At 31.8% G+C, this 25,888-nt stretch overlaps 1 protein-coding gene across 1 annotated transcript in view; it reads left to right on the top strand.

The window, feature by feature from the left end:
- Positions 1–4,613: 4,613 nt before the first annotated feature.
- The window catches only part of LOC145286501 (uncharacterized), a 96,963-nt gene continuing 75,688 nt past the window's right edge, over positions 4,614–25,888 (top strand). Inside the window, exon 1 of the mRNA XM_080135402.1 lies at positions 4,614–4,623. Coding sequence (XP_079991528.1) covers positions 4,614–4,623 — 10 coding nt within the window. The remainder of the gene's footprint in view (positions 4,624–25,888) is intronic.

Here is a 25,888-nt window from a genome sequence, read left to right on the forward strand (position 1 = left end):
ATAGTTGCAGTATTAGGTACAGATCTCATTAAATGTGTGACATTTTTGCCATGGAAGGCGTTGAAGTAGTGATCAACCATAAAGGGGCACTGGGGATCTGAAGACTTTGGCCCGTAGTGTACAGGAAAGCCAGTTTCCATATTGCATGACGAATTTTACCTCTCGGGGTAGTCCGAAATAATCTAAATCATATTGGAAACTCTCTGTTGCTGAGTGTTCATTGGTAGATAACACATATTCTCTGGAATAGGAGTTGTGGATCAGTCTCAACTGCTTCATCTTTGCTAAGCAAATCTTTTGACCCAAGCGTAATTAATAATCCATTTTTAAAGTGTTGTCGTGGGAATTTTCCGAAACAATTGAAACTATAATGGCCTCTCTTATAGAGTTTGTACTGCCCACATTCATATTTTTTCTTCAGTTACTACATTTTATATGCTGTGAATGAACGAATCTTTCCTGAACAGTTCTTGCATTATAAACCTGATTCAACGCACGCTGGAAGTGATACCGTCTAAACTAATCGTTGAATTTGGTCTATTCCTCCAGTAAGACTCCAGTTGTTTACATGTTTCTCATCAGCATCTGCTCAATAACCAGATCCGTCGACAAGCGACCCCAGTAGCGATCACTCTGTCTAATCACATGTAACCCTTTAGAAATTTCAAGTACATTTCAAAATGGCTTTTCGGTAACCCCTCCACTTTTTTCAAATACAAGTAGCTGATTTGCATATTGGATGCGTCCTGCTGCAGCAGATATAGGCAACATTTTCCTTAAAGCATCAAGGTTTAATTTTCAACTCCAATATTTACGATATTTAGGTATTTAATACACAACTTTGCTATTTCTTTCAGGCATTTACTTTGAAGAAATGTTTCTTTTGCATCAGTGTTGGTTTGATCACGCTCAGTGACATGTGAAACTGAAAAATTGCAGACTTCCCCTAAGAGAATCATGCAGGGTAGTATATATTGAGAAGTTAGAACGAATGGCTCTTGCTTATTATTTTGCCATATATTATGCGCTTGACTGTGGTTTTAGCATATATGAGTTCCAAAAGTTCTTGCAATCCAGTAAAATCCATCAAATAACCAATTGGTTCTAGCAACCTCATCTGTATATAGAGCCCACCAAGACGCAAGCCAAATGATTTTAGGGAATGGAACTCGGCTGTGACTCTACTATAATCATTGCTTTGTGCTGAAGTGGCTGATCGAATGTTAGAATTGGTGAAATATTGTTCTCCTGACTAAATCACTAAGGTAACATGACCTTGAGTTATTAGGGTGTGTGTCTATCATCTCCAAAAATGTTGCTGAGTTTCCAGGATATGGTCCTTTGTAGACTGACTGCATATAGCCTGACTATGCGAGTCTGGACTGATATTAAATTAGTGAAACCTCCGAAAGTATGTCTACATTGCCAGTGGAATCTACGACTTTCTTGGAATGGAGCTCTTTAAATGGCACGACTTGTTTGTTGGTGTGCTGTGGATCTTTCCAATCCTTATTACAACTTTTTAAATGACCCGAATTTTTGGAACTGGTGCTGCTTAAACCTTCCCAGGCAGAAAAGATGTTATCATGTCCATAACGTTGGATGTGTAAGCTCCATCAATATTCCTTAGATAAAGTTACACTTTATCAGCTAGAAACTGCACAAATTCAGTTTCAACAGGAGACAGTTTCGGCGCCATTAAAAAAACAGCACTTCGTTCGAATTTCTGGATTTCAAAGTAAAATGAAGAGAAGCCATGCTTATTCAAGGTATAAATTTAGAATCTCGGCCCAAGATTCTCATTGTTAAACAAAACTATGGTGGCTTCTGATTCTGAATTTTATTTTAGGCAGCTCTGTGCATAGAATCCATAGAGAATGCATTGTTCTGTACTTAAGAATGGGACAAGGTTAAGTTCCCATTATTTAAAGTCCCACTTATGCTGTTTTTGAAATTTTCGAGCGATCGATATTTCATGTATGCGAGGCAGTGTCCCCAAGTAATCTCCGCCTATTTATTTAACACGATTGGCATTGGTGTGTTGCTGTTTGTTATTTTCCTGCAAAGTATTAGCAATTTTTAGAAAATCCTGCTTTCTCTATGAATCCTTTTTTTTTTTTTTTTTGGTTTTCTTAAAAGAATCAGCAGAAAAAATGCCTTAGGAATGTTTTCATTCGAATCAAAGTTTGCAAAACCTGTTCTGTTATGACGTGATTCTTGTAAAACAAGTTCAGCTAAATAACGTATTGTATCTTTAAACGTGGATGTCCAGCCATTATATTTTCGGGCTTTCTCACAAAGCCCGAAAACATAATGGCTGGACATCCACTTTTGAAAATAAACTACAGAAACTATATAGTTTCTTTTTATTCGATTTGGCTCTAGTACTACAAAAATGAAAATGTTCCTTAAAGTTAAAAACACACAAAGAACTGATTTCATCATGGGTGAGCCTGTTTTTATGGTTAATTTTTATGAATTTGGGGTTGATAAAACGCTGTCCTCTTTAATTGTGAAGACGTTGACCAATCTGAAGTATGGTCTACTCTCCACGTTTTTCAGAAACTCTATTAATAGAAATGATTCCTCTCTGGCTGACGATGGATGCTTCCTTTTTATACCGGACACGTCATTGTTGCAAATAACATACTTATCAACATCCATAGTTTGGCTTAGCTGAATAGAATAGAATATAAAAAAAAAATATTAAGCTCCTGCAGTAATACATCGAAAGAAACAAAAATAAGGCATAAGAATTTAGAATTATATATGACTTTATGAACACTGTTAGTTTTATCCAATTTCACATTGCTAATTTTTTTTATTTTTAATGATGAATTTATAATAATGTACTTGAGAGGAGACTAGATCGACAGGCAACCTTTAAGATGGCGGGCGTTGATCCCTTTCGGCAGGGGTAGTGGTAGTAAACTGTTTTTAATCAAAAAGAGCGGTTATCCATGCACAATGTCCAAGTTAAACACATTTGTTAGAAGTTTGTTTGAGGTTCAGCCAAATATTCAGCTAGATTGCCTGGAAAATTTTATAGTGTGTTCTTTCAATTCCCCTTAGTTTCGATCTTCTAGTTGTATAGATAAAAGGCATATCTGTATTGAATGCTTTTCATTTACATGTATATACATTACACCATGTTTTCGTGTCTATTTTTAGACATCGTGTACCTTGTTTTTCAAGTTATTATTGGTTCTCATTGCGCTATCTGTATATTTCTTCATCGTTATGTCATGAATATCTGTATTATTTATTTGTTTTCATTACTGTATATACTGACATTTATATTGGACTGGGTGAAATTACGCCTTACTTTCTCTTTCTCTCTCACTATATATATATGTGTGTTCGTCAACCAGAGTCGATTATGACCATAGACAACTAGTTGTGTGTCTGCAGGTGGCTTATCAGTCCAATCCGGGCGCGGAAGCCCCTGCCACATGTTGGACACCAGTGGCTGAAGACGGCCACTTCAGCATCTCGGGCTTTTCGCTCAGCGCGCTTCTTTTTTACAGATTCAGTTCCTCTTGCCTCCGCGAGCAGAGAGCCCTCGTTTACCAAGCGGCGCCAGGTTGGCCTGGCGGAAGCACTGCTTTCCCATGAGTTCACGTCAATGTTGAAGTCTTTCATATAGGACATCAGAGTGTCGTTGAACCGTTTGCGCTGTCCATCAGCTCTTCTCATTCCGCATCGGAGTTCACCATACAGTAGTTGTTTTGATATGCGAGAGTCTGTCATCCGATACACGTCACCTACCAGCGGGTTTGCGCTTTGCGGATCGTAGTGATGACGATTGGAAGCTTGGACCTCTCGAGAACAGTCTGGGATCTTGTCTTGCCAGCGAATGTCTAAGATGTTCCGAAGACATCGAAGATGGAAGTGGTTTAGTTGTTTTTCGTGACGTCTGTAGAGGATCCACGTTTCACAGCCATATGGAAGAGATGTCAGGGCCACTGCTTTATACACTTTGACCTTTGTGTACTGCTGAATTCCTCTTCGTTCCCAGACTGTTTTCCTTAGTCTGCCAAAGGAGCTGCTGGCCTTGGCAATGCGGTTGGTGATTTCGATGTCGATGTTGGCAGCACGAGAGAGTGTACTGCCAAGGTAGGTGAAATGGTCTACTGCTTTCAAGCTCTGACAATTTACTTGGATGTTCGGTTCCTGGAACGTGTTGCCAGTAGCAGCTCGTGCATGACTTCTGTCTTGCTCATACTTATTGTAAGACCGAAGTACTCACATGCTGAAGAAAATTTGTTCACTTCCAGATGCATTTCATGCTCTTTGGTGGCATTGAGAGCACAATCGTCAGCAAAATGGTCTCTGAGTACTGTTTCCTTGTACTTTACTGACAGCTTGTAGACGGCGGAGATTGAAGAGCTTCCCATCACACAGGTACCGGATTTTGATGCCAGGAGTAACTTCCCTGAAGGCATCACTCAGCATTGCCGAAAACGTCATGCTGAAAAAACACACACACCCACAAACACACACACATATATATATATATAGAGAGAGAGAGAGAGAGAGATACAGAGAGAGAGAGATGTGTATATACATATATATTGTTGTATGCATCACATAATACTAAAGAAATCGTAAACATGGATGAATGTAAGTTTGTTGTTTTAATTGAGTCGTAAGAATTCAAGAAAATACGTTTACTGAAAATATCCTCTACCATGACGGTGTGAAAACCGACCGACGAATTCATATTTTCATAAGTAAAATAATTTTTATAAGACGTTTATAACATAAGCAAAACAGATTCTTCAATATTACTATGAGATGCGGACGTGTATATTATCGTTCTTTCATTCTCATAACGAACAAGATTGCGTGTGTTAAGAAAACATGAAAAATACATTTGTTGTATTTTAACCAGTTTTTCTTTTCTTTTTCTTTTCTATATCCAAAGCGCTTGGTTACATTTTCATATATACTTGTAACACCCTTTGCCGGTTCCGATAATATGTAAAAAGATTTAAGTGTGATAAAAGTATATGATAAAATGTGAATGAAGAGACAAACTTTGACGAATAGTAAGCTATTGAGAGACAAATCCTTATAGAAAACGAGCGAATATATGCGAGCTGAATGAATAAGAACTATTTCTATTGGTTTTTACCAATTGATATATTTCAATAAAAAGCGTTAAAATTTTCACTTCCACAAACGATGCACTATTTTTTAATGCCGACTCGATCTTAGCCGAGCCAGGGCTGTGATGCTATAGGAGAGTATGTAGAATCCGATATATGCAGTATAATGTAGTGCATACGTAAATATCTATCTTTTTGAATATATAAATGTCATTTTACACTTTTTGTAGATTATATCACAATTTTTAGCATAATTTTACCAGTAATTGATTTTGAGTGCTTATATATCAACCATAAAAAATTATAATTTTGTGTATTTCTGTTTTTGACGGCAAAGTAGTTTTCTTTGACGAATATGTGAAAGTATTTCTAAACCATATTAACTTCGTTTAGAAATAGAAATCTATGGTTAATATCATAAAAAACACATTGTTTACAAAAGTGTGCAATATGAAACGTAACTCCACTACGCTTTAATCGCAAAGTATTCACAACGTTTGTACGTATTGAATAATGATCTGTGTAGCTGTCGTATAAATAAATATTGAATTATTTGTAAGATACGGTATGAATTCGACTAAATAATTGTGTCCGATTTTCAAAATTGATAAGTGATATGAATATTGATTAGATATTTTTTTACAATTCACCAAAGCAAAAAGGAAATGATCATTCATTTTTCTTTTTCGTGTGACGTTTTGTCGGTACTCGATTGTCTTTAATTGACTTGCACAATTTGATTGAATATCAGAGCCGATGTGACAATTGTTATGAAGTGATTTGTCATAGGAATGATTTTAGTTTTATTTGGTGAGATTGAATTCAGTGGCAGATGCGTGTACTTACTATTTTATTAAAATATAAAAGACTATATGCCATTTAATAAAAGTGCGTGTTATTTGCGCTCTTTGAGAGTAACATAACACAATTCTTCGTTGAGAATATATCATTTAAATCTGCAACTAATTCATGTCATATTTCTAAATATTTATTTACTAGCAGGACCAGTTAACCAGCGTTGTCCGGTGGTAGCATGTCCCCATGAGGGAAAATAATTACGGCTGTTGTTGTTGCCCAACACCCAACCTACTTATGTTAAGAACGGCTTTCAGAATAGATACCACAAACCTCCTCTTGTTAAGAACGGCTTTCGGTATAGACACTCCCAGCCTCCCTATGTTTAGAACGGCTTCCGGAATAGACAACCCGTTTTGTGAGAGGCTGTTGTCACAACATTTGCCGGAAATGTTACTTTGATAAATGCTGTCAGTTTCATGGAAATATTATAAACGAACAAGAAAAGTTTGTAGTTGAAGTGTCGGTCGGCTTGTGTGTGCGAATCTGGTTGGCAGGGCATGATTCAGTGTATGGCATTTTTTTTGGCAAGACTGCAGTTTAGATGGCAAAATACTCTCGACCTATCTACCACTTTTAAGGAACTAAATTCTTGTAGTAACCAGTACATTACCTTGTAAACATGGCAATGATATTTCCGAAAGTGACAATTTTAAATGAGTAAAAACGAAACCATATGAACAGAATGTTTACTTGATATAATAAACAGTTATTTATTCTAAGCAATATATACAGAACGTTTACTTGATATAATAAACAATTATTTATTCTAAACAATATATAAAGAACGTTAACTTGATATAATAAATAATTATTTATTCTAAACAATATATACAGAACGTTTACTTGATATAATAAATAATTATTATTTCTAAGCAATATATACAGAACGTTTACTTGATATAATAAACAATTATTTATTCTAAACAATATATACAGCACGTTTACTTGATATGATAAACAATTATTTATTCTAAGCAATATAAACAGAACGTTTACTTGATATAATAAACAATTATTTATCCCAAACAATATATACAGCACGTTTACTTGATATGATAAATAATTATTTATTCTAAACAATATATACAAAACGTTTACTTGATATAATAAATAATTATTTATTCTAAACAATATATACAGAACGTTTACTTGATATAATAAACAATTATTTATCCCAAACAATATATACAGAACGTTTACTTGATATGATAAATAATTATTTATTCTAAACAATATATACAGAACGTTTACTTGATATAATAAATAATTATTTATTCTAAACAATATATACAGAACGTTTACTTGATATGATAAATAATTATTTATTCTAAACAATATATACAGAACGTTTCTGAATTTTTGAGATTAGGATTGGTTATTCGTATTATTATTCACCAGAATACTGATATCAACTTGAGTGTGATTTTCACAAGGTTTAGGTCGATGTAACCCCCGACTTTCTTTAGGTGTATCTTGTCGAACTTCGCAATTTCGAAAGGAATCCTTTATTTACTAACGGGGTAGTGTGCTCTTGTTCCGTCAGCAGAAAGAAGCAGCACATATGCTGATGAAAAGTCAACTGCTAAGTAGACCCAGTATAGGCATTAATACGATAAACAATTACAAATATTCAGTAAAAAATCCAACTATATACAAGCAATAGGTATAGAAATAGAAAAACAAATAAATATATACAAGTAATAAATATAGAAATAGTACAAAAAACATTAATATATACAAGTAATAAGTATAGAGATGGATATACATTAATACATAGTAATAATTAGTAATAAATAGTGATATTTAACTAAAAATAAAAATATGTTTAAGCCTCCTAAAAGTGTACTAGAATTGTCTGCAAGGACCTGTGGTGCAGTGGTTTGAGTATTGTGAAAAATCAATTGTAAAAGTGACATTCTACTGAAGGTTGAATGTTCAATCCTCAGTGTGGGCGACCGAAAAAATGCATTGGGAAATTACTTAAGACCTCTCTTCAGTGATGCCTACGATACAACTGCACGCTATCCCCGTTAAGTAAATAAAGGATTCCGCTCGAAATTCTGGCCAAATTCCCGAGTTTGACAGAAACATTCTTGAGTTAGAAAAGATATACCTGAAGAAGGTCAGAGGTTATATCGACCGAAACGTTGGAAAGTCACACTTAAGATGAGAACAGTAGTCCGAAAGGTATATACAGAATTTTGCTTGTATTATAAACAATATAAATAGAACACTTCATAATTTGAAACAAGATAAAACTTTTGAAATTTTAATGTTAGACAACAGAAACAGAATGTTCTTTTTTTATAATTTTAAATGAAATATGGTTTACAGATACATTTCGATATATACATAAATAAAAAATGAGGAAATTAGGCAAACTGACTTCTTTTTTTCTGTGACTTATTTTCATTTAAAAATAAGAACAAAATATTGTAAATAGCTATAAGTCTTTATAGTGCACAGAACAATTTTTCAGCATATGTACGCAAAAGCAAACACTATAGGAGACACTGGACAAAAACAATGTATTTTCCTTTTCGAAATATTTGTGTTAAAAAAACCGCACATGTAATAATAGTTATTACCCGTGCAATCCATGATAAAAAAATAAAACTTCAGCAACCCCTTTTTTAAAAATGTAAATAGAAGCGAGTATCTGAGCGCGAAAAAAAATTAGTCGCAGTAGACATGCTCGAACGTGTAACGCTAAGAGGAAAAGGAGTTTAAAAAACGATTTAGTCGGTTTGACCTCGCCGAACTTATGACATTATGGGCCTTCGGCTTTAAAACGTACGTATCACTAAGGGTGAATGACTGCAAACGCCTTTAGACGTATGTATCACGAGGCGACAATGTTTTTGCAAAAATGTCGACGCATAAACTTACCTTTCCTTGCAAAGAATGGCTCAGTTAACGGTGAAAGAGAACGTATTTTATTCAGTCGTACTTTTCGAAAAAGGAAAACTTTATCTAGACAGTAGAAAATGTAGAAACAATTCAAACGTTTTAGACAGTTTAAAGGTTACCAGTTAACACAAAATCAGGGGTGCAGCTGTAATAATCGCGTAATCGGATATTTTAATATTTTTATTTTGCATATAAAGAAATAATGTCAGTACATCGTACTAAAAAAGAAAGGTACATATAGCTTTTAGAGAAGGAAGAAAAAATGGTTGTGTCGGAAAACAGTATGCACGGTAGCGTAGTTTCATAAGAAAACTTAACATATGCAGTATGTTTAATGTATAAATAAAAGCAGGCTTGCCTTATGAACAGGTTTTGATAAGTTAGAATATTTGTATTTGAGCTATTTTATTTAAAACGATTGCCTCGTGTATTTAGAGAGAATCCATGTTTATAACTCTCTGTTGTGTTCGTTTGTATATGAAGATTAGCCCCTTGGAATGAACGAATTATCAGTTGTCAGTAAATTAGGTTTGGTGGTATGTTAGAGGGGAGAAATTATTTGTGGAATCGGGAAATAGAGAAATTGTTATGTATGCAATTATATGAGCCAGACAATAAGGGTGCAACCCCCTATCTGTCGTCAACGCAGAATACCTTTCGGTGGTGGCTGGGTGCAGTATGAGTACTTTTTATTGAGAAAACAAAATAACTATCACTTCAATAATAGATGATTGGGAATAAGGTTGTGTTGCTTCCAGAAGATAATGTGTGATTTTACTATAACGAATAAATGTGTAAAATAGCGTTCAAAATGTAAATAAAATAGTGGTTAGTAGTTTGACTATATAAATTCGTATGTGGCATTTACGTGGATAAACCTAGTGTGCTTTATTCCAGAGGGGAATTTTGGCAATCAAAATATTATATATATATATATATATATATATATATATATATATATATATGGGTGTGTGTGTGTGTGTGGGTGTGCGTGTGTGCTTGTGTATGTGTGTACGTGTATGTATACATATATATATATATATATATACAATAAAAATTAAACCTATAAAAACTTAAATTTTTTCATATATTTATAAGTTTGATCTTCATTTCAAAAATATCTCAAGATGACTTAATGAAAAATACTTCACGTCTTTGTTTTTTAAACTTGTAATCTTGAGAATGTATTAACAAAAGAATAAAACGTTCATGAAATATAAACGTTTTTTTTTTGCTCTTTACCCCTATTAAGTTGAATTATATTTCATTATTACCATACATATATATTTAGTTTACGTTATATATACAACAATATCAACCTATTGGTACACGAAAATTTACTGAATTAAACGAACTCAGTATATTACATATATATATATATATATATATATATATATATATAATTATTATTATGATTATTATTATTATTATTATTATAATTTTCATATTATATATATGCATATGCAGGGCGAGCCGAAAGAAAACAAAAGCTAAATGGAGGCTATCTAGAACATATGCTGTAGAACGGAGAAAAAAACGTCTAAAGACCCTAGTGTTTTGCTTCGATGTTTTGAATAAAATAAACAGGTTATGACCAAACTTTCATATCATTCGGACAAAACACTAAGAAACGGGGCCTAATTAGAATTGAGGCCCCTATTTTGGGTTCACTTTGTATATATAGCTATGTGTGTGTGGTAATATATATATATATATATATATATATATTTATATGTATTTATATATATATATATATGTATGTATACATTTATATGTATTTATATATGTATATATTTAATTAGTTAAAATGTCATTGCAGGGTTTGCTTTTGAAATTTGTCTCTATTTGCACTGTTGTTTAGACAAGTTGTACATTCCTCTATAGGTACATCTTCATCTATACATGTATGCATATTTATATATATATATGCTTACATACATGTAAGTTTGTATGTATATTTTCATATGTACATACGTTTATTTCTGAATATATTTATTATATACACTTGTGCCCGATATTATTCATACCCCCCCTTGAAAATTGAGTTTATCAGGTGTAACTTTGTAAGAATTTATTGTTTACGTCCATATTGATACATATTCTTAATAAACCTCTTCTGATCATTTTCGTAATTTTAAAATCTCGGGATACTTGTAATAAAAGAAATATACAGCTATTTATAAAATCTGCAATGTTCAAAAATAATCATACCCCCTTATTTTTTCAGTATTAATCGAGTTTCTGACTGTTTGTTTCCTGTTTGATTCTTATTTTGAATGCTTTTATACAACCTTTGATTAATTTCATTTCGTTTTTTGCATTTTTCAGAAATTAAAATGATATCAACTGAAAACCAATAAAAGAATAAAAATTATTAGAATGGGGAAGAAAAAAGAGCTTAGTAATGATCTTAGGACTAAAATTGTTAATTCACATAAGGATGGTTTAGATTACAAGTCAATTTCCAAGAAATTTGAGGTCCCTACAGCAACAGTACAGAGCATCATCAAAAAATTCCAGAGCCACCACACAACAAACAACTTGATTGGTAGAGGAAGGAAAAGGAAACTGTCTGCTAGAGCCACCAGGAATATTGTAAGAAGTGTTAATGCAAATCCAACCACCACTACTAAGGACATTTTAGAAAATCTGGAGTCTTCTGGCATAAAAATATCAAGGCAAACATTGCAAAGGACTCTGCATGAAAATGGTCTGAAAGGAAGAAGACCAAGAAGGACTCCATTGCACACCGTAAAACACCTTGCAGTACGTCTAAAGTCTGCTAGGACCCATGTGAATTCTCCAGAGTCCGTTTTCTCAAGTATTTTGTGGACTGACGAAACAACAATTGAATTGTTTGGCCATATGGATGCTTCTTACGTTTGGAGGAAGAAAGGAGAAGCTTACAACCCAAAGAACACCATACCCACGGTGAAACATGGTGGTGGTAGCCTAATGTTTTGGGGCTCCTTTTCGGCTAGTGGTCCAGGTAGTTTGGTCAAGATAGATGGAACCATGAAGAAGGGGCAATATTTGGAGATACTCCAGAAAAACATTAGACAGGATGCGGTGAAGCTCTATTTAGGACCAAACTGAGTCCTTCAACAGGATAATGATCCAAAACATACTGCCAAAATAGTCAAGAAATGGTTTGAACATAATCAAATTAATGTTTTAGAATGGCCTAGCCAGAGTCCCGACCTGAACCCTATCGAAAACCTCTGGCACATATTGAAAACTGAGGTTAAAAAGCGGAAACCTAGAAATTTGAGGGATTTGGAGAACTACTGCATTGAATAATGGTAAAAAATCAGTGTTGATGCTTGTAAAAAGCTTGTTGATAAATATCCAAAACGGTTACAGGCAGTTATTAAGAATAAAGGACATGCTATTGACTATTAGTAAGAGAGGTATGAATAATTTTGAACTAGTGCCATTATTGTTTTTCTTTGTATAATGTTTCAAACTTGCATAATTTATTTATTTGTTGAGTTTATATTAAATGCTTATGCTTGATTTATTGTTTGAAATCCCTTTAATATTGTCTACCTTCTGGTTTGAGCAATATTCTTATAGAAAGCTCAAAGATCCGAAGGGTATGAATAATATCGGGCACAAGTGTATATTATATGCATATATTTATATGCATATAACCCGATATATGCATATGTTAGTATGTATATAACTGCATATATGCATATATTTTATGAATATGCCTGCATATATGCATATATTTATATGTATATTCTTGTATATATGCATATATTTATATGTATATACTTGTATATATGCATACACTTATATGTATATACCTGTATAGTTGCATATATTTTTATGTATATACATGTATATTTTATATGTATATATTATATCTCTCTATGTATTTATGTGTATATAAACACATATATATTCATACACAGACCTATATATCTATATATATATATATATATATATGTATATATATACATATATGTAAACACCTGTATATATTGGTATATATTTAAATGGCCATACACATACATATCTAATCGTACATACGTGTGTATATATGGGTATATTACTTTATACATATATACACACGCACACACACTTATATATATATATATATATATATATATATTGTATCGATATTTTAAGATGTTATTGTTTTACTTTTTTTCCGAGTGCGTTCATGTAAACATTAGATCTAGCAGTATATGTATTATGTATAGATGATTCTATACGAATCTATTACGCGAATCGCGAACACGTTTACGTTCGGTTTATGTTAAGTGATTGATTCAGCGTGATTTGAATTTGATGATATCAGACATTTCTCCGCAGCATCCCAAATTACCATCATCTATTAATCTTGTCTGTTTGGAAACTGCGTAACATTGCACCGTTCGGTCGCACCAATCACGTCAATCCGTTTTCTCTTTTTATATTCTCAAATTATAACAACGACTTGGCACTCTAATTTGAGTCGTTACACTGTTAGCTCTTGAATCATCCATATTTCTTACTCCTACATATTAGGAGCATGCTTTATTTTCCTGTTTGCCGAATTTTGCCTTACGTGTATCTCCACAATCTACGCGCACAATTGCACCGGATACATTTTTTACACCTGCTTTTTTATTCATTACAAACTAATGTAGAGATCGGTAAATACTTTGTTTTAGTCTCGATAATAACTTTTTGCGATGGCTTACATTTACGTTTTTACAATACGAATTTCAGTAGTTATAAAGAGTGGGTTTCTTGAGGCTTTCCTACTTATCGAGATTCTCCTACGTGTTAATGTCTGGGTGAGTTTACAATTTGAAAAATGCGAGCAAAATGTAAATAGGAAACATTCTCAACACAAAAAAGAGCTTCATAGAAAAAATATTTTAAAAAAGTATCTAACAAAAATAACGAGAATAAGATTGCTTACAAATCTTAACCGATATCGCATATTATCGGGATACGTTACGTAAGTACTTTCTCCCTCAATATCAAAAATTATGAACAAACATTCTTTTTAGTTCTTTTTAAAGATTTATTTTGGTTAATATGTTATAGCATAGACCGTTATTTGTATAGAATGTCGTCAAGAAATATGGAGTTGATCATTCCGAACTTACATTGCATACTGTGGTCAATTGCCCACATACCGTTAAACATATAATCCAAATACGATCTAGTAAAAATACTCGACTTAAAAATCTAGTAAGGGCTGATCTGTTCGGTTGTTATGACCCTTTTATATATCTTCACCAGTTCTGTGTATAGTTCCGAGTAAGTGAGAAGAAGAGTTTGAACGGGAGTGAATTATGTTTGTAGGAAGCCTTTGTGTATGTATTCACTTTTTATATGTATGCATATTTATCCTGTATACTTTATATCTTTTCGCATTAATTTAATTACATGTTCAAATTAAGATAAATCAAAATTAATAAAAACCGCTAGCATATAAGATGATAAAAAATTCTAAATACAAGAGGGTAACAGTAAATATCAGCGTTATATAAGCGTACAAGAAAAATTGATAGATTTTTGCTTGACAAGAAAATATCTCATTTATTCAAGCGGACTTTATCTTGCTGGTATATAAGCTATTTTGTTTGATCTATTACGTGTTTGCTTTAGTCGAAGTTTTAGCTTTAAATTAAGTCTGGGTTTTATATCCCCGCTGACTTTAACTGCAGACTGTGATGATGAGGCAAAGATCTATTATTAGGTTACCTACTTCAGTCCCATTTTGTCAGTAAGTTACCTCTGGCTCTTAGTCATATATCAACTTTCCGCAAATACTGTTATATTTATGTGCTTGACTGATAATTCGAGAGGGCAATGTGTTTTTATATGACAGACGATCCCTCGGAGAAATGGATAATTTTTGAGTAGCAATGAATAAATACATGATCATTGCATTAGTTTGTTTTCATATTTTGATAATAAAATGTAAAACTCAGGACAAATAATTTTTTTTTTCTGCTATTGTCGGTAAGTCCGTCTGTCATATATGTGTATGTATATATATCTCTCTCTATATATATATATATGTATGCATATAGATGTATATATGTATGTATGTTTAAAGAAAAATAGAAAAAACCGAATGAAATTATTAAAAAATCAACGTTTCGTCCTTGTTTCAGAGGACATCTTCAGGATAATTGAAATACAAATGTGAGAGAAGAAAAAGTCATAGATCGTGCGAAAAAAAAAGACAGTTTTTAAATCCAACCCATGTCGGGAAAGGACAAATATGTGTGCGTATCAAGTTACTTGATTTTGTAATAATTTCATTCGGTTTTTTTCTATTTTTCTTTAAACATAACGTCAACCACCGCTGGTATATTTTTTCATTCCTTATACATATGTATGTATATGTATGTATGTATATATATATATATATATATATATATATATATATATATGTGTGTATGAATGTATGTGTATATATATGTACGCATATGTATGTATATATGTATGTATATAAATGCATGTATATATGTATATACATGTACGTATATATACGTATACATATATGTGTATATATATGTATACATATGTATGTATGCATATGTATGCATATATATATGCATATATGTGTATGTTTATGCATATATGTAAGTATATGTATGTATATATATGTATGTGTGTATATGTATATATATATGTATGCCTATATGTATATATATGTATATACGTATTTATGTATATATGTGTGTATATGTATATATGTGTGCATATGTATATATGTATATATATATGTATGTATATATGTATGCATATGTATGTACATATATGTATATGTATGTACATATAAGTATATATACTTATACATATGTATATATATATGTATACATATGTATAAATACGTACACACACACGCATACACACACATATGTATATATATATATATATATATATATATATATATATATATATATTAGCAACCCGCCGAACGTAAAAATATGATTTTATATGATATTTTAATTTATTCAAATTTGCTTTTTATTATTACCTAATTCTCTGTCGCCTATTATACATTCTATTACAACCATAATCTAGCAATGATATAAAGCTAAACTAAAATAATTACTTTTGCGAAAACAGCAAGACGTAAAACCAAAAATAGTGCTTTCGCATTAGTCCTTACCGTTTCAGCAATCAAACGATGGATAAGAAATAGCTTAAAAGGAACTGACTTAAAGCAAATTCTTTTATATTTGCGCATTTATAAAAATTACAGTTTAAGACGATTTATACTTCCTAAATTCTAATTAATTTTTTCCCACTTTTTCCATCAATTTTATGGGCTTAAGCCTACAAAAGCCCTGTCCTAAAAATAATTTGAATCGCCTCGCGCCGTCTTGGACTTTGCGTCTCAGTGGAGATATACATTGGAAAAATGAAAACAAACAAACAAAATTGGAAACAGACTGATAAACACACACATCCAAACACATGCACACATACATACACATACACATACACACATGCACACACTTACACACATACACACACATATACGGAGATATACACATATACATGCATATATATATAAATAGATATATAACTCCGCGGATTACGGGCTATCCGCGATGTGGAGTATGTGACATAATAATAGAAGGTAACACATACACATTCAAAAACCCAGCACAAACATTCAAAATAAAAAAGGATCTAAATTGCACCTCCAGAAATGTAGTATATGCACTAAGATGCACAGCATGCAACACATCCTACATAGGCGCCACCAAAAATTTCAGCAATAGAGTGGCCTTACATAAGAGCAACATCAAAATTGCAGATAACAGACACCTCTATGTTTCAAAACACGTACACACATGCAGTGGAAATAGCTTCAAAATAATGCCAATCTTCCAAACAGACAACTATTTTTATTTACTTATACAGGAAAAAAACTTCATCACCAGATTCACTCCTGAACTGAACAGAGCATAATATCATCACACAAAAACATGAAATTCAAGGCACACTCGCAGGCAAATCCATATACATACACATATACACACCCACACATAAATCAGAACCGACACATTAAAACCCACACGTGCGCGCATACAACCACACACAGTCATAACACCCCTATCTCTAATACAACGCACTGAATAATACCAACCCTACATAACCTCGAAACCAACAACACTAGGAAACACCTAGAACCATAGTATAATATATGATCCAACACCTCGCTCCCTCCTCAGTCAGTGGAGGAGAACCCCCTCATGACTGGAACAACTATCATCCCTTTTATCATCCCCTCCCATACCTATACCCCCTCCAATTGCCCCCCTCTGGGGACCAAAATCTTCCCCACACTAGGAACCGATCCTGGGTCTGGCCATACTTACATGGGGAGACAAATAAATAGAAACATTAAACAATCCCCTATACATATTTAAAATACACCCCTCTTTCTAAACAAACATAATATAAGGAATACCTGAAAAGACTAAAATGAAAAATCACAATACTAAAATCCAAGAATCCAAAAAATAAATATCAAAATAGAATGAAAGCACCCCTACCCTTATTTCAGAAGAGCTGTCCCCCTCCTCACACATACACATTAGTAACGACCTCGGATAACAGTCACCTTCCTAGGAAGCAAATAACCTCATAATACTATAAAAAAGTATACACATTCTCAAACCAATAAAAGCAAACACACACACGCACACACACGCACACACGCGCGCACACTCACACACAAACACACACACACCCTACCCCACCCTAAAGGAAAAGAAAAAACACTAGCAGAAAGAGAGAGTGACTACAGCCAGGTCAGCGGCCCCGACAAGCCCAATAAAAGAGTAATAAAAATTGAACATGCCAATGAATAATAAACACTTGCAAGCCTCCACCCCTTGAAAACACTTCAAATGAACTACGAAAATTGTCATTTTTACATCTCCAACACATTTCAAAACTATTACTGACGAGGACGCTTCACAGAACGTCTGAAACGCGTAAAAACGATTTCAATGACGTAAAAACATTATTACAATGATCCAAACATAATTCTCAATGAAAAATCAAGACACGGAATAATAAAATAATGTTAAAAAATACATATTTTTGGTGACTACTCCCTTATTTAAATATATATATATATATATACAAACATTTATATATATATATATATAAATGTATATATATATAAATATATATATATATATGTAAATATATATATAAATATCTATATATGTAAATATATATAAGTATATATGCATATATATAAATATATAAACATATATATATATATCTATAATATAAAGCTGTGCGTGTGTGTGTGTGTGTGGTCACGAATAGGCTCCTATATGGTTGACTTTAAAAAAAAAAACTGATTACATATAATGATAGAAGCTGTATCGAGACACAGGAATGTGTATGTTTGATCTGGCAGAACGGTGGTTCATTAAAATTGTGGGGTCTGCGTTCGAGCCTGGTCCACAAAGTATAGAAACAAAAAAAAATTAAAATTAAATTAAAAAACGTTTACAAGTGTTTTTTTTATATAGATGTAGATAATAATAATTTAATAAGTATGTTTTAACTTAAATAGGGATGGTATAATAAAATTGTGGAGCCTGCGTTCGCCCCTGGCCTCTATAGAATAGAAATAGGTACACACTTTAATAAAGACTTTTTATATCTATCTGCGTAAGTATACTTTGATAATTATGTTTCAGTTTGAAGGAATATGGTATAATAAAATTATGGGGTGTTTGTTCGCGCCTGACCCCCATAGAATGGAAATATGTCACAAAGTTTAACAAGGTTTTTTTAATATAAATCCACAGAATATTGTGATAAGTGTTTCAGTGTGAACAGGTTGGTATAATAAATTATGGCGTTTTTCTATTTCATTTTTATTTTCATCATATTTTGCTTTGGTTGTGATACCCCCAAATTCGAAGCTATCTCTGTACAACCCTTCATTTTCATAACCTATCACACTTTCATAAATCAGAGTCCATTTTCTGTACACTGTTTTTTAACCCATTTTTTTAAAACTGTTTTAACACAAACCAAGACTTCAAGAAATGGGTGGATAGCAGCATAAATTGTATTTCATTGTTAGTTACAGTTGTTTCAAGACAAATTCAAACAATATGCCGTTTGGACAAATTAAAACAATATGTCGTTCGAAAACTTTCACAGGAACAGCCCTTCTTCAGACCTGTTAAATCAAAAACAATTTAACAATGAAAAATTAAGGAAAAGAAATATTTTGTTTATGTGGAAAAAAAAACAAGCGGAAATACTTTACCTCTGTCGCATCTTTGCAAAGTATTTTTTAAAGATTTATATATCTAATTATTTTCGTATCTTTATTTTAAAAAAAAACGAATTCCAAACAAAATATCAAACGATGTTACCACTAGTTACCTATTCTCATTAAATATTTTTTTATTAATAGCATTTATCGATCTCTTAAATTAGACTTCTATATTTCTTAATTTAAGTAAACTTTTTTAAAAATATTTTTCAATGTTTCCCTTTTCCATTTTTATTTTTTTATTTTTTATTTTATTATTTTTGAAACCAGACTAGTCAACTATGTTAAATCGTTACGAAACCACGTAATTTTCGTATCAGGAATGTGCTCTGTTTATTTACAAAATTACCTGCATGCTTATTTATGCGATTTAGGACAGGTTTAAGTTTAAAACTTATTCAATAAGGAAATAAAGTCTAAACACTACTTTATATTTTGTTTATTTTCATTCTCCATTTAAAATTAAAGATCTCGGTCTATTTATTATTTTTATCTTATTTTATTATATATATATGTGTGTGTGTGTATATGTGTGTGTGTGTCGGTGTGTGTGTGTGTGTGTGTGTTCGTCCTCTTCTGTTGAGATTTATTATTATCGGATAGTTGAGAAGTAGAAGGGAAATTGTTCTGTAAGTCCATAATTAAAAAAAAAATGATTGAATTGTAAGATACCAACATTCTAATAATTATTCCTTACGATAAAGGGGACATAACTAGGGCCGTTCGGTGTATCTAGTTTGCTAAATTCCTGATATTCATTTATGATGTATTTATTAATTCAACGGATCCAATTAGAACTATGCTAATTTATTCAAAATATATGTTTTAATAGCATATCATAACCATGAAACTAATTTTATTACCATAAATTAACCTACGTTTGCCAACAAACCAGAGGTTATGCAAGGTTTCAGTACAAAATAACGCTTCAGAAACTAAGTTCTAAAATACTTATCCGATTGTTCCAAAATACTCATCCAATAGTAATAAACGTCCCATTAATAAGTATTCTAGTAGTAAAACTAATCTTTAGCTCGATGTACGTTTTACTTCAATGAAAGTGGGGATTAACCTGGATTTTTTGGAATTAAACGTTTATAATATCTAAAAGCCATTATTTTTCGAGTCTTACTGCTCCAAAAATAGTATTAATTAATCCCCATTCCTTAATTACATTTTATTGCTAATTATTTGCTAAACTATTTTATTTTTCTGGAAACTTTATCAACCACTTCGCTTTCAATATGACAAAAAAATTGTTACCAGCTTCGAGACATTATTTGTAATACATGTTCCTCCTTATTATAAACTAAAATTTCTTATCTAGTAATCCATGGCCTTTATTTCTAAAATAGTTTCATAATATAGAATGTTGGGATCCGGATTCGCTTGTTGGATTTGAATCATTTATTACAACTAACTTACATTATTTTTAACGCTATATAAACTTTGGTTCTGCACCTAAGAACCTTTATTTTTACCATAATGTTTTATTTTTATCTCAGCTACATTTAAGACGTGATAGCAAAACTCTATTCCTGTGAAGACATCCCTGTATAGCATCCAACCTGTTATTTAATATTTCTTCTTTAGAATTGACTACGTAGAAGACTGCCAATAAACACAGATTGCATCTTTTTGATTTCCCAGGTCTATACTTACACTTCCTATCTACTATTGATCATTTTTATGCAAAATATTTTTGTTTCTATGAAGTTTCCTGACCCAATCATCTAATGGAGCTGTATTTCTCTTTTTATTTTAATTATAATTCTTGTACCATCTCCCTTCTCTCATTAACACCTTCTCTATTAGTTTCCATCTCCGGTTCATTTTTGAAGGATATAATATGGTTTCTATATATTTCCTTAAATTCGCACTACGTGGCCCCCAAGATATACCTTCTTAATATTATCGGTCTTAATCTCACATTTGATAACTATTTCTGAGGTAAAGCATTTATCATCCAATGGACAATTACCAGGTATTCTGCAGTTACAATTTCTCTCAAAGACACGTTCATTCGATGCTGACTCGTTATTATTAACTATTCTGCTTATTTTCCTCTTATTAGAGCTTATTATAGTGTTAGCTAAGTTGGCTGGTGTAGGGAAAGATAGTTTTACCGAGTTCCTGTTAATTATTTTGCTTAATATATTCTCAGGTGGGAAATCTTTTATCAATTATTCTGTAAAATTCCATAGGTATATCATTTTGGATATGCACGCTAAACGACAGATTACACCAAACATGTTTCTTGCGTCTGTTTCTCTTATTAATATTACCCCCTCATGATTATGTATATATGTATATATATATATAAATATGAATATAAATATATATGAAATATATATATATAAATAAATTCATATATATATATATATATATAAATATATAAATATATATAAATATATGTATATAACTATATATATAGAGAGACATGTATATATAAATATATATATATTTATATATATTTATATATATATATTATATATATATATATATATATATATATATATATATATATATATATATATATATATATCGTCACACACTGCACTAATGATTCCGGAAAGAATGAAACACTAGTGTCTGTAGGTACATAATTATTATAATAAAAAATAATTATGACAACCCCTTTAAGAAATTCGTTTCCTATCGTTGAGCACTTTCAGATGAATAAAAGTCAGTCAATTTAGCTCTTATGCATAGATAACCCTCTAACGATTAGATCACTGTCTGACCGACGTAAATGAACATTCAAAATTAAAATGTTTAAATTCAACGTTATTTCACGCGGTTAATGGAAGCCGAATTGATACGGTCTTCGCTAATCGAGCCAGAGATGTCTCGTGTTGCTGGGTTCGAATCGTAACCCCTGCTGCTGGTGTTAATCGTGACACCCTGTACGGAGATTCCCGAAAGGATGAAACACTATTGTCTGTAGGTATTTAATTAATATAGTAAAAAGTAATTATACATATAAAAATATAAATATATATAAAAATATATACATATATATATAAGTGTGTATACATAAATATATATATAAATAAATATAGATAAATATAAATATATATATAAATATATGTAGATATATAAATATATATATTTATATATATATTTATATAAATATATATGTATACAGATATACATATATATAAATAAAAATGCATATATATAAATAAATATTCATAATATATTTATATAAATATATATATATATATACATGAAAATATACATATGTTTATATATATATATATATATATGTATATATATATATATATATGGTGTGAAATATGATTATTCTCCAAGTTCTCAATATCAAATTATCTCTGTTGGTCGCAATGCAAACCAATATTGTAATAAATACATTTTGAAAAGATGTAATAAAATATATGTATTACAATATTTTTTTCGTATTGCGACTACCAGATCTGCAACATTATGTTATTGCTGCATATTTAGTCACGTATTAATCACTTTGTAACTAGAAATCTCATAAATGCACTAATTTGGAAATCTTATATGATTCATGTAACATTGCTCATGTGTAATTAAGTATATATTTTTAGTAGGGGTTTCTGTTTTTATCTCTAAACCTAGTGAGTTTGAATGAATATATGTTGATGAGATCAGTAGCTAGGATACAAGCAACTTAGTTTTTAGTTACACTTTTAGAGGTTGGATTCCCAACTAACATTGCGGGCATTACTTAAAATACAACGCAAATTATATAGGACTTGTACCTTGTTATTTCTGACAGAACAAAAGTATGATCATCATTTGTATAAATTCAATATTGTGAGCGATTGCTCTGAAATATTTTCGAGATCGACAAGTTACAACTAAAGAGAGTCGGAGTTTATATCGACCAAAAAGTTCTAAAGGTATCACTGAAGATTAGAACAGTGTTCCGAAAAATTAAAATGATACACATCAATTTTGTTATATTATCAAACAAGTAGAAAGTGCACCAAGCCTTAAAAAACGGCGGAAAGATAGTCATCTGTACAAGACGACTTTGAACAATAATAACCACCAAGCAAAACACTTACAGAGAATGATGTTAAGACAAACCTTATTATAAAAGAGTCGTCTGTATGTTTCTATGAATACTGAGCATTGACACTGGATTAAAAACGTCCAGCAGCAATGATACAATATATACGTCGATAGAAAATGTTTTTCATATATCATCAGAGATCAGGAAAGGAAATCTACCGATCCAATTGTTCAGTAGTGTCCTTTAAATGTCACCTACAATAACGAGGATATCGTTGTCCGTTTAGGATTGTCAATTATATAAACGAGAACCTGTCGAAATTATATAGAGAATGTCACAGGAAAATAACCAGTGGGAATGTGGAATTCATGATTTCTATAATGAGCCAAATTTAATATATCACAAAAAGTAATTGCTATGGCAACTACATGTGCAAAAGAACAGTAAAAATGTAAGGTAACTGTATATCAAACTTACATCTTTCTGTGAATCAGAAAAGTTTAAGTAACATCGTGAGGAAAAGAATATAGAATCTACTTGAAAAAGGTCAACTTAAAAGAGAAATACAGAGACCGATGGGAATAAATTCAGCTGTCACGTGCTCTTTGTGTAAAGCGACTTCTTCTAACGGCTCTTAAATCAAGCAATTGAAAAGAAAATCTATATAAATTTATAGATGTAAAGACTTTTCTTGTATACGAATCAAATGAGATTCTTTTTTAGAATGATACTCCATTTGATATATCATACAACGAAATTCATCATTGAAAATATAGGAAAAGTTTTCGATATTGAATAAACATAATCGTCATTATGTACAACCAGCGTGATGCTGTGGAAATTCCACGGTGCTTACGACACAGATCGGTTAAATTACTATTAATTTGCTATTAATATCTATTTTTAAAAAATAATAACTGTATGCTTGTCCCAGTATTAATATAACGTAGACTTTACATATCAACATTTGGAACCCACACGTTGTATGCAGACACTCGCAAGGAATCAAAGACAAGGAAAGAATCCGACTCGCTTTATTTCCAGTTAAAAATATTGACACTTATTTACAGATATTTCATGAATAACGTCTTTTTTCTTGTTCACAAATGCTCATTTACTCTGAGGTTCTCTGCCTTCGAGCGAAGATCAAAGTGTAGTATCTGTTCTTCGGATGTTACACTTCAATTTCTTGTTCTCTGTCAGTGGAGAAGAAATGCTTCACGACTGAGACAATTTTTGTTTGTTCCTTTTCTCCGCGTTTAAAAACGACCCTAGTGTCTTACTTTATCCCGTGGGGAGGCATTTTAAATAGGTACTCTGGTGTGTTTAAAAAGGCTTCCCCGTTTTGAACACGTGTTATTTTGTCTTTGTCTGGTCAGATTTATGACATGTTTTTCGTTGTCACTCAGGGTCTGCATCCGTTTTTGTCCTCATTTGGCCACGTTCTTCCTTTTTATGACGTAACTTTGGAGACAGCTAGGTCATTTGTACATGATGGCTGCTGCTCCTACTGTTATACGTGCGTCCGCGCTTTGTTACATAAAGAAAATATATTTTCTTCTTCCTTAATAATTGCAATCCTCAACTAGCTATTCTAAAAATATCGTATCGCTTCATGAAACAATGTATTTCCTCTGTATTCTTACTAGATAAATAGTTATCAGCTACACATTCTTTAAATCAAAAAGACGCGTGCCACGTTTTTGGGATATCTTTTATTTAGTATAGGAGAGAGTTTCAACGTTGCCTCAGATGAATAAGAAGCAACAATGTATCGGCTTTTGCAGCCAAACACTTAATTTTAATTAAGTAACTGTTATGTTGAAATCGACAATCTGAATAGAATTTTGAAATGTTTCCTTTATTTTCTAAAGGCATGAAGATTTGCCCATGCCTTCAACGTTCACCTTGTAAATCTGTAAACGTCTATTATGTGTGGTTCCATTACACTTGAAGAATATATCACTTGAAATGATTTTAACAAAGAGTTTCTTTTTTCCGTTTCATCGTGAGTCCATGATACGAATAATACCGCTAATCAACTATCATCTCAAAAAGCGCACACAGTTTGCCTTATAATTTAGACAACGTTTATCTCGATTTCCATATGTGTTTCAAAAGGTTTCGGAATTTTTACTAAGATTGATTATAACGTCCTCTAATATTCAGTAACCTACACAATAACCTAGAAAAAAACTTTTACTTTTGTTAAATGCAAACATTTATTCAAGTCAAAGAATGGATAAAGTTCGTCCGCGGTGTGATTATAAACACCAATATCTTACTGTGATGGTTAATTAATTTTAAACAAATAAAAATAATTAGATCCATCTTCTTTCAGATCTGTATAGATGAAGAAATATATATTACACTACATTTTTAATATAATTCTATAGTTTTGTCGTCAAATACAGAATTGGGTATTTTTAATTCAGTTATTGATTAAATAGTATGGATTCCTTTTAAGATATCTCTACAATTTAATGCAACGTTGTCTTTGTGTGTGAGTTCCTTCCTTATAGAGTCTGAAACGGCTGGACGGATTTTCTTACAAATTTACAGCAATTTGGTGTATAAGTCCGGAAATGATTTTAGTTAAGTTTTGTCTCAGAGGTTCTTATTATTACCGATAACCCAACCCTTTATTTTAATTTCTCTATCATCAGTAAAGCCATTTTTCCTGTCCAAAATAATAGAATAACGGGTCGTGCAGATTCT

This window comes from Euprymna scolopes, chromosome 10 (assembly GCF_053919585.1).
Source record: "Euprymna scolopes isolate OS-2025 chromosome 10, ASM5391958v1, whole genome shotgun sequence".
In the NCBI taxonomy this organism is placed as follows: Eukaryota; Metazoa; Mollusca; class Cephalopoda; order Sepiida; family Sepiolidae; genus Euprymna; species Euprymna scolopes.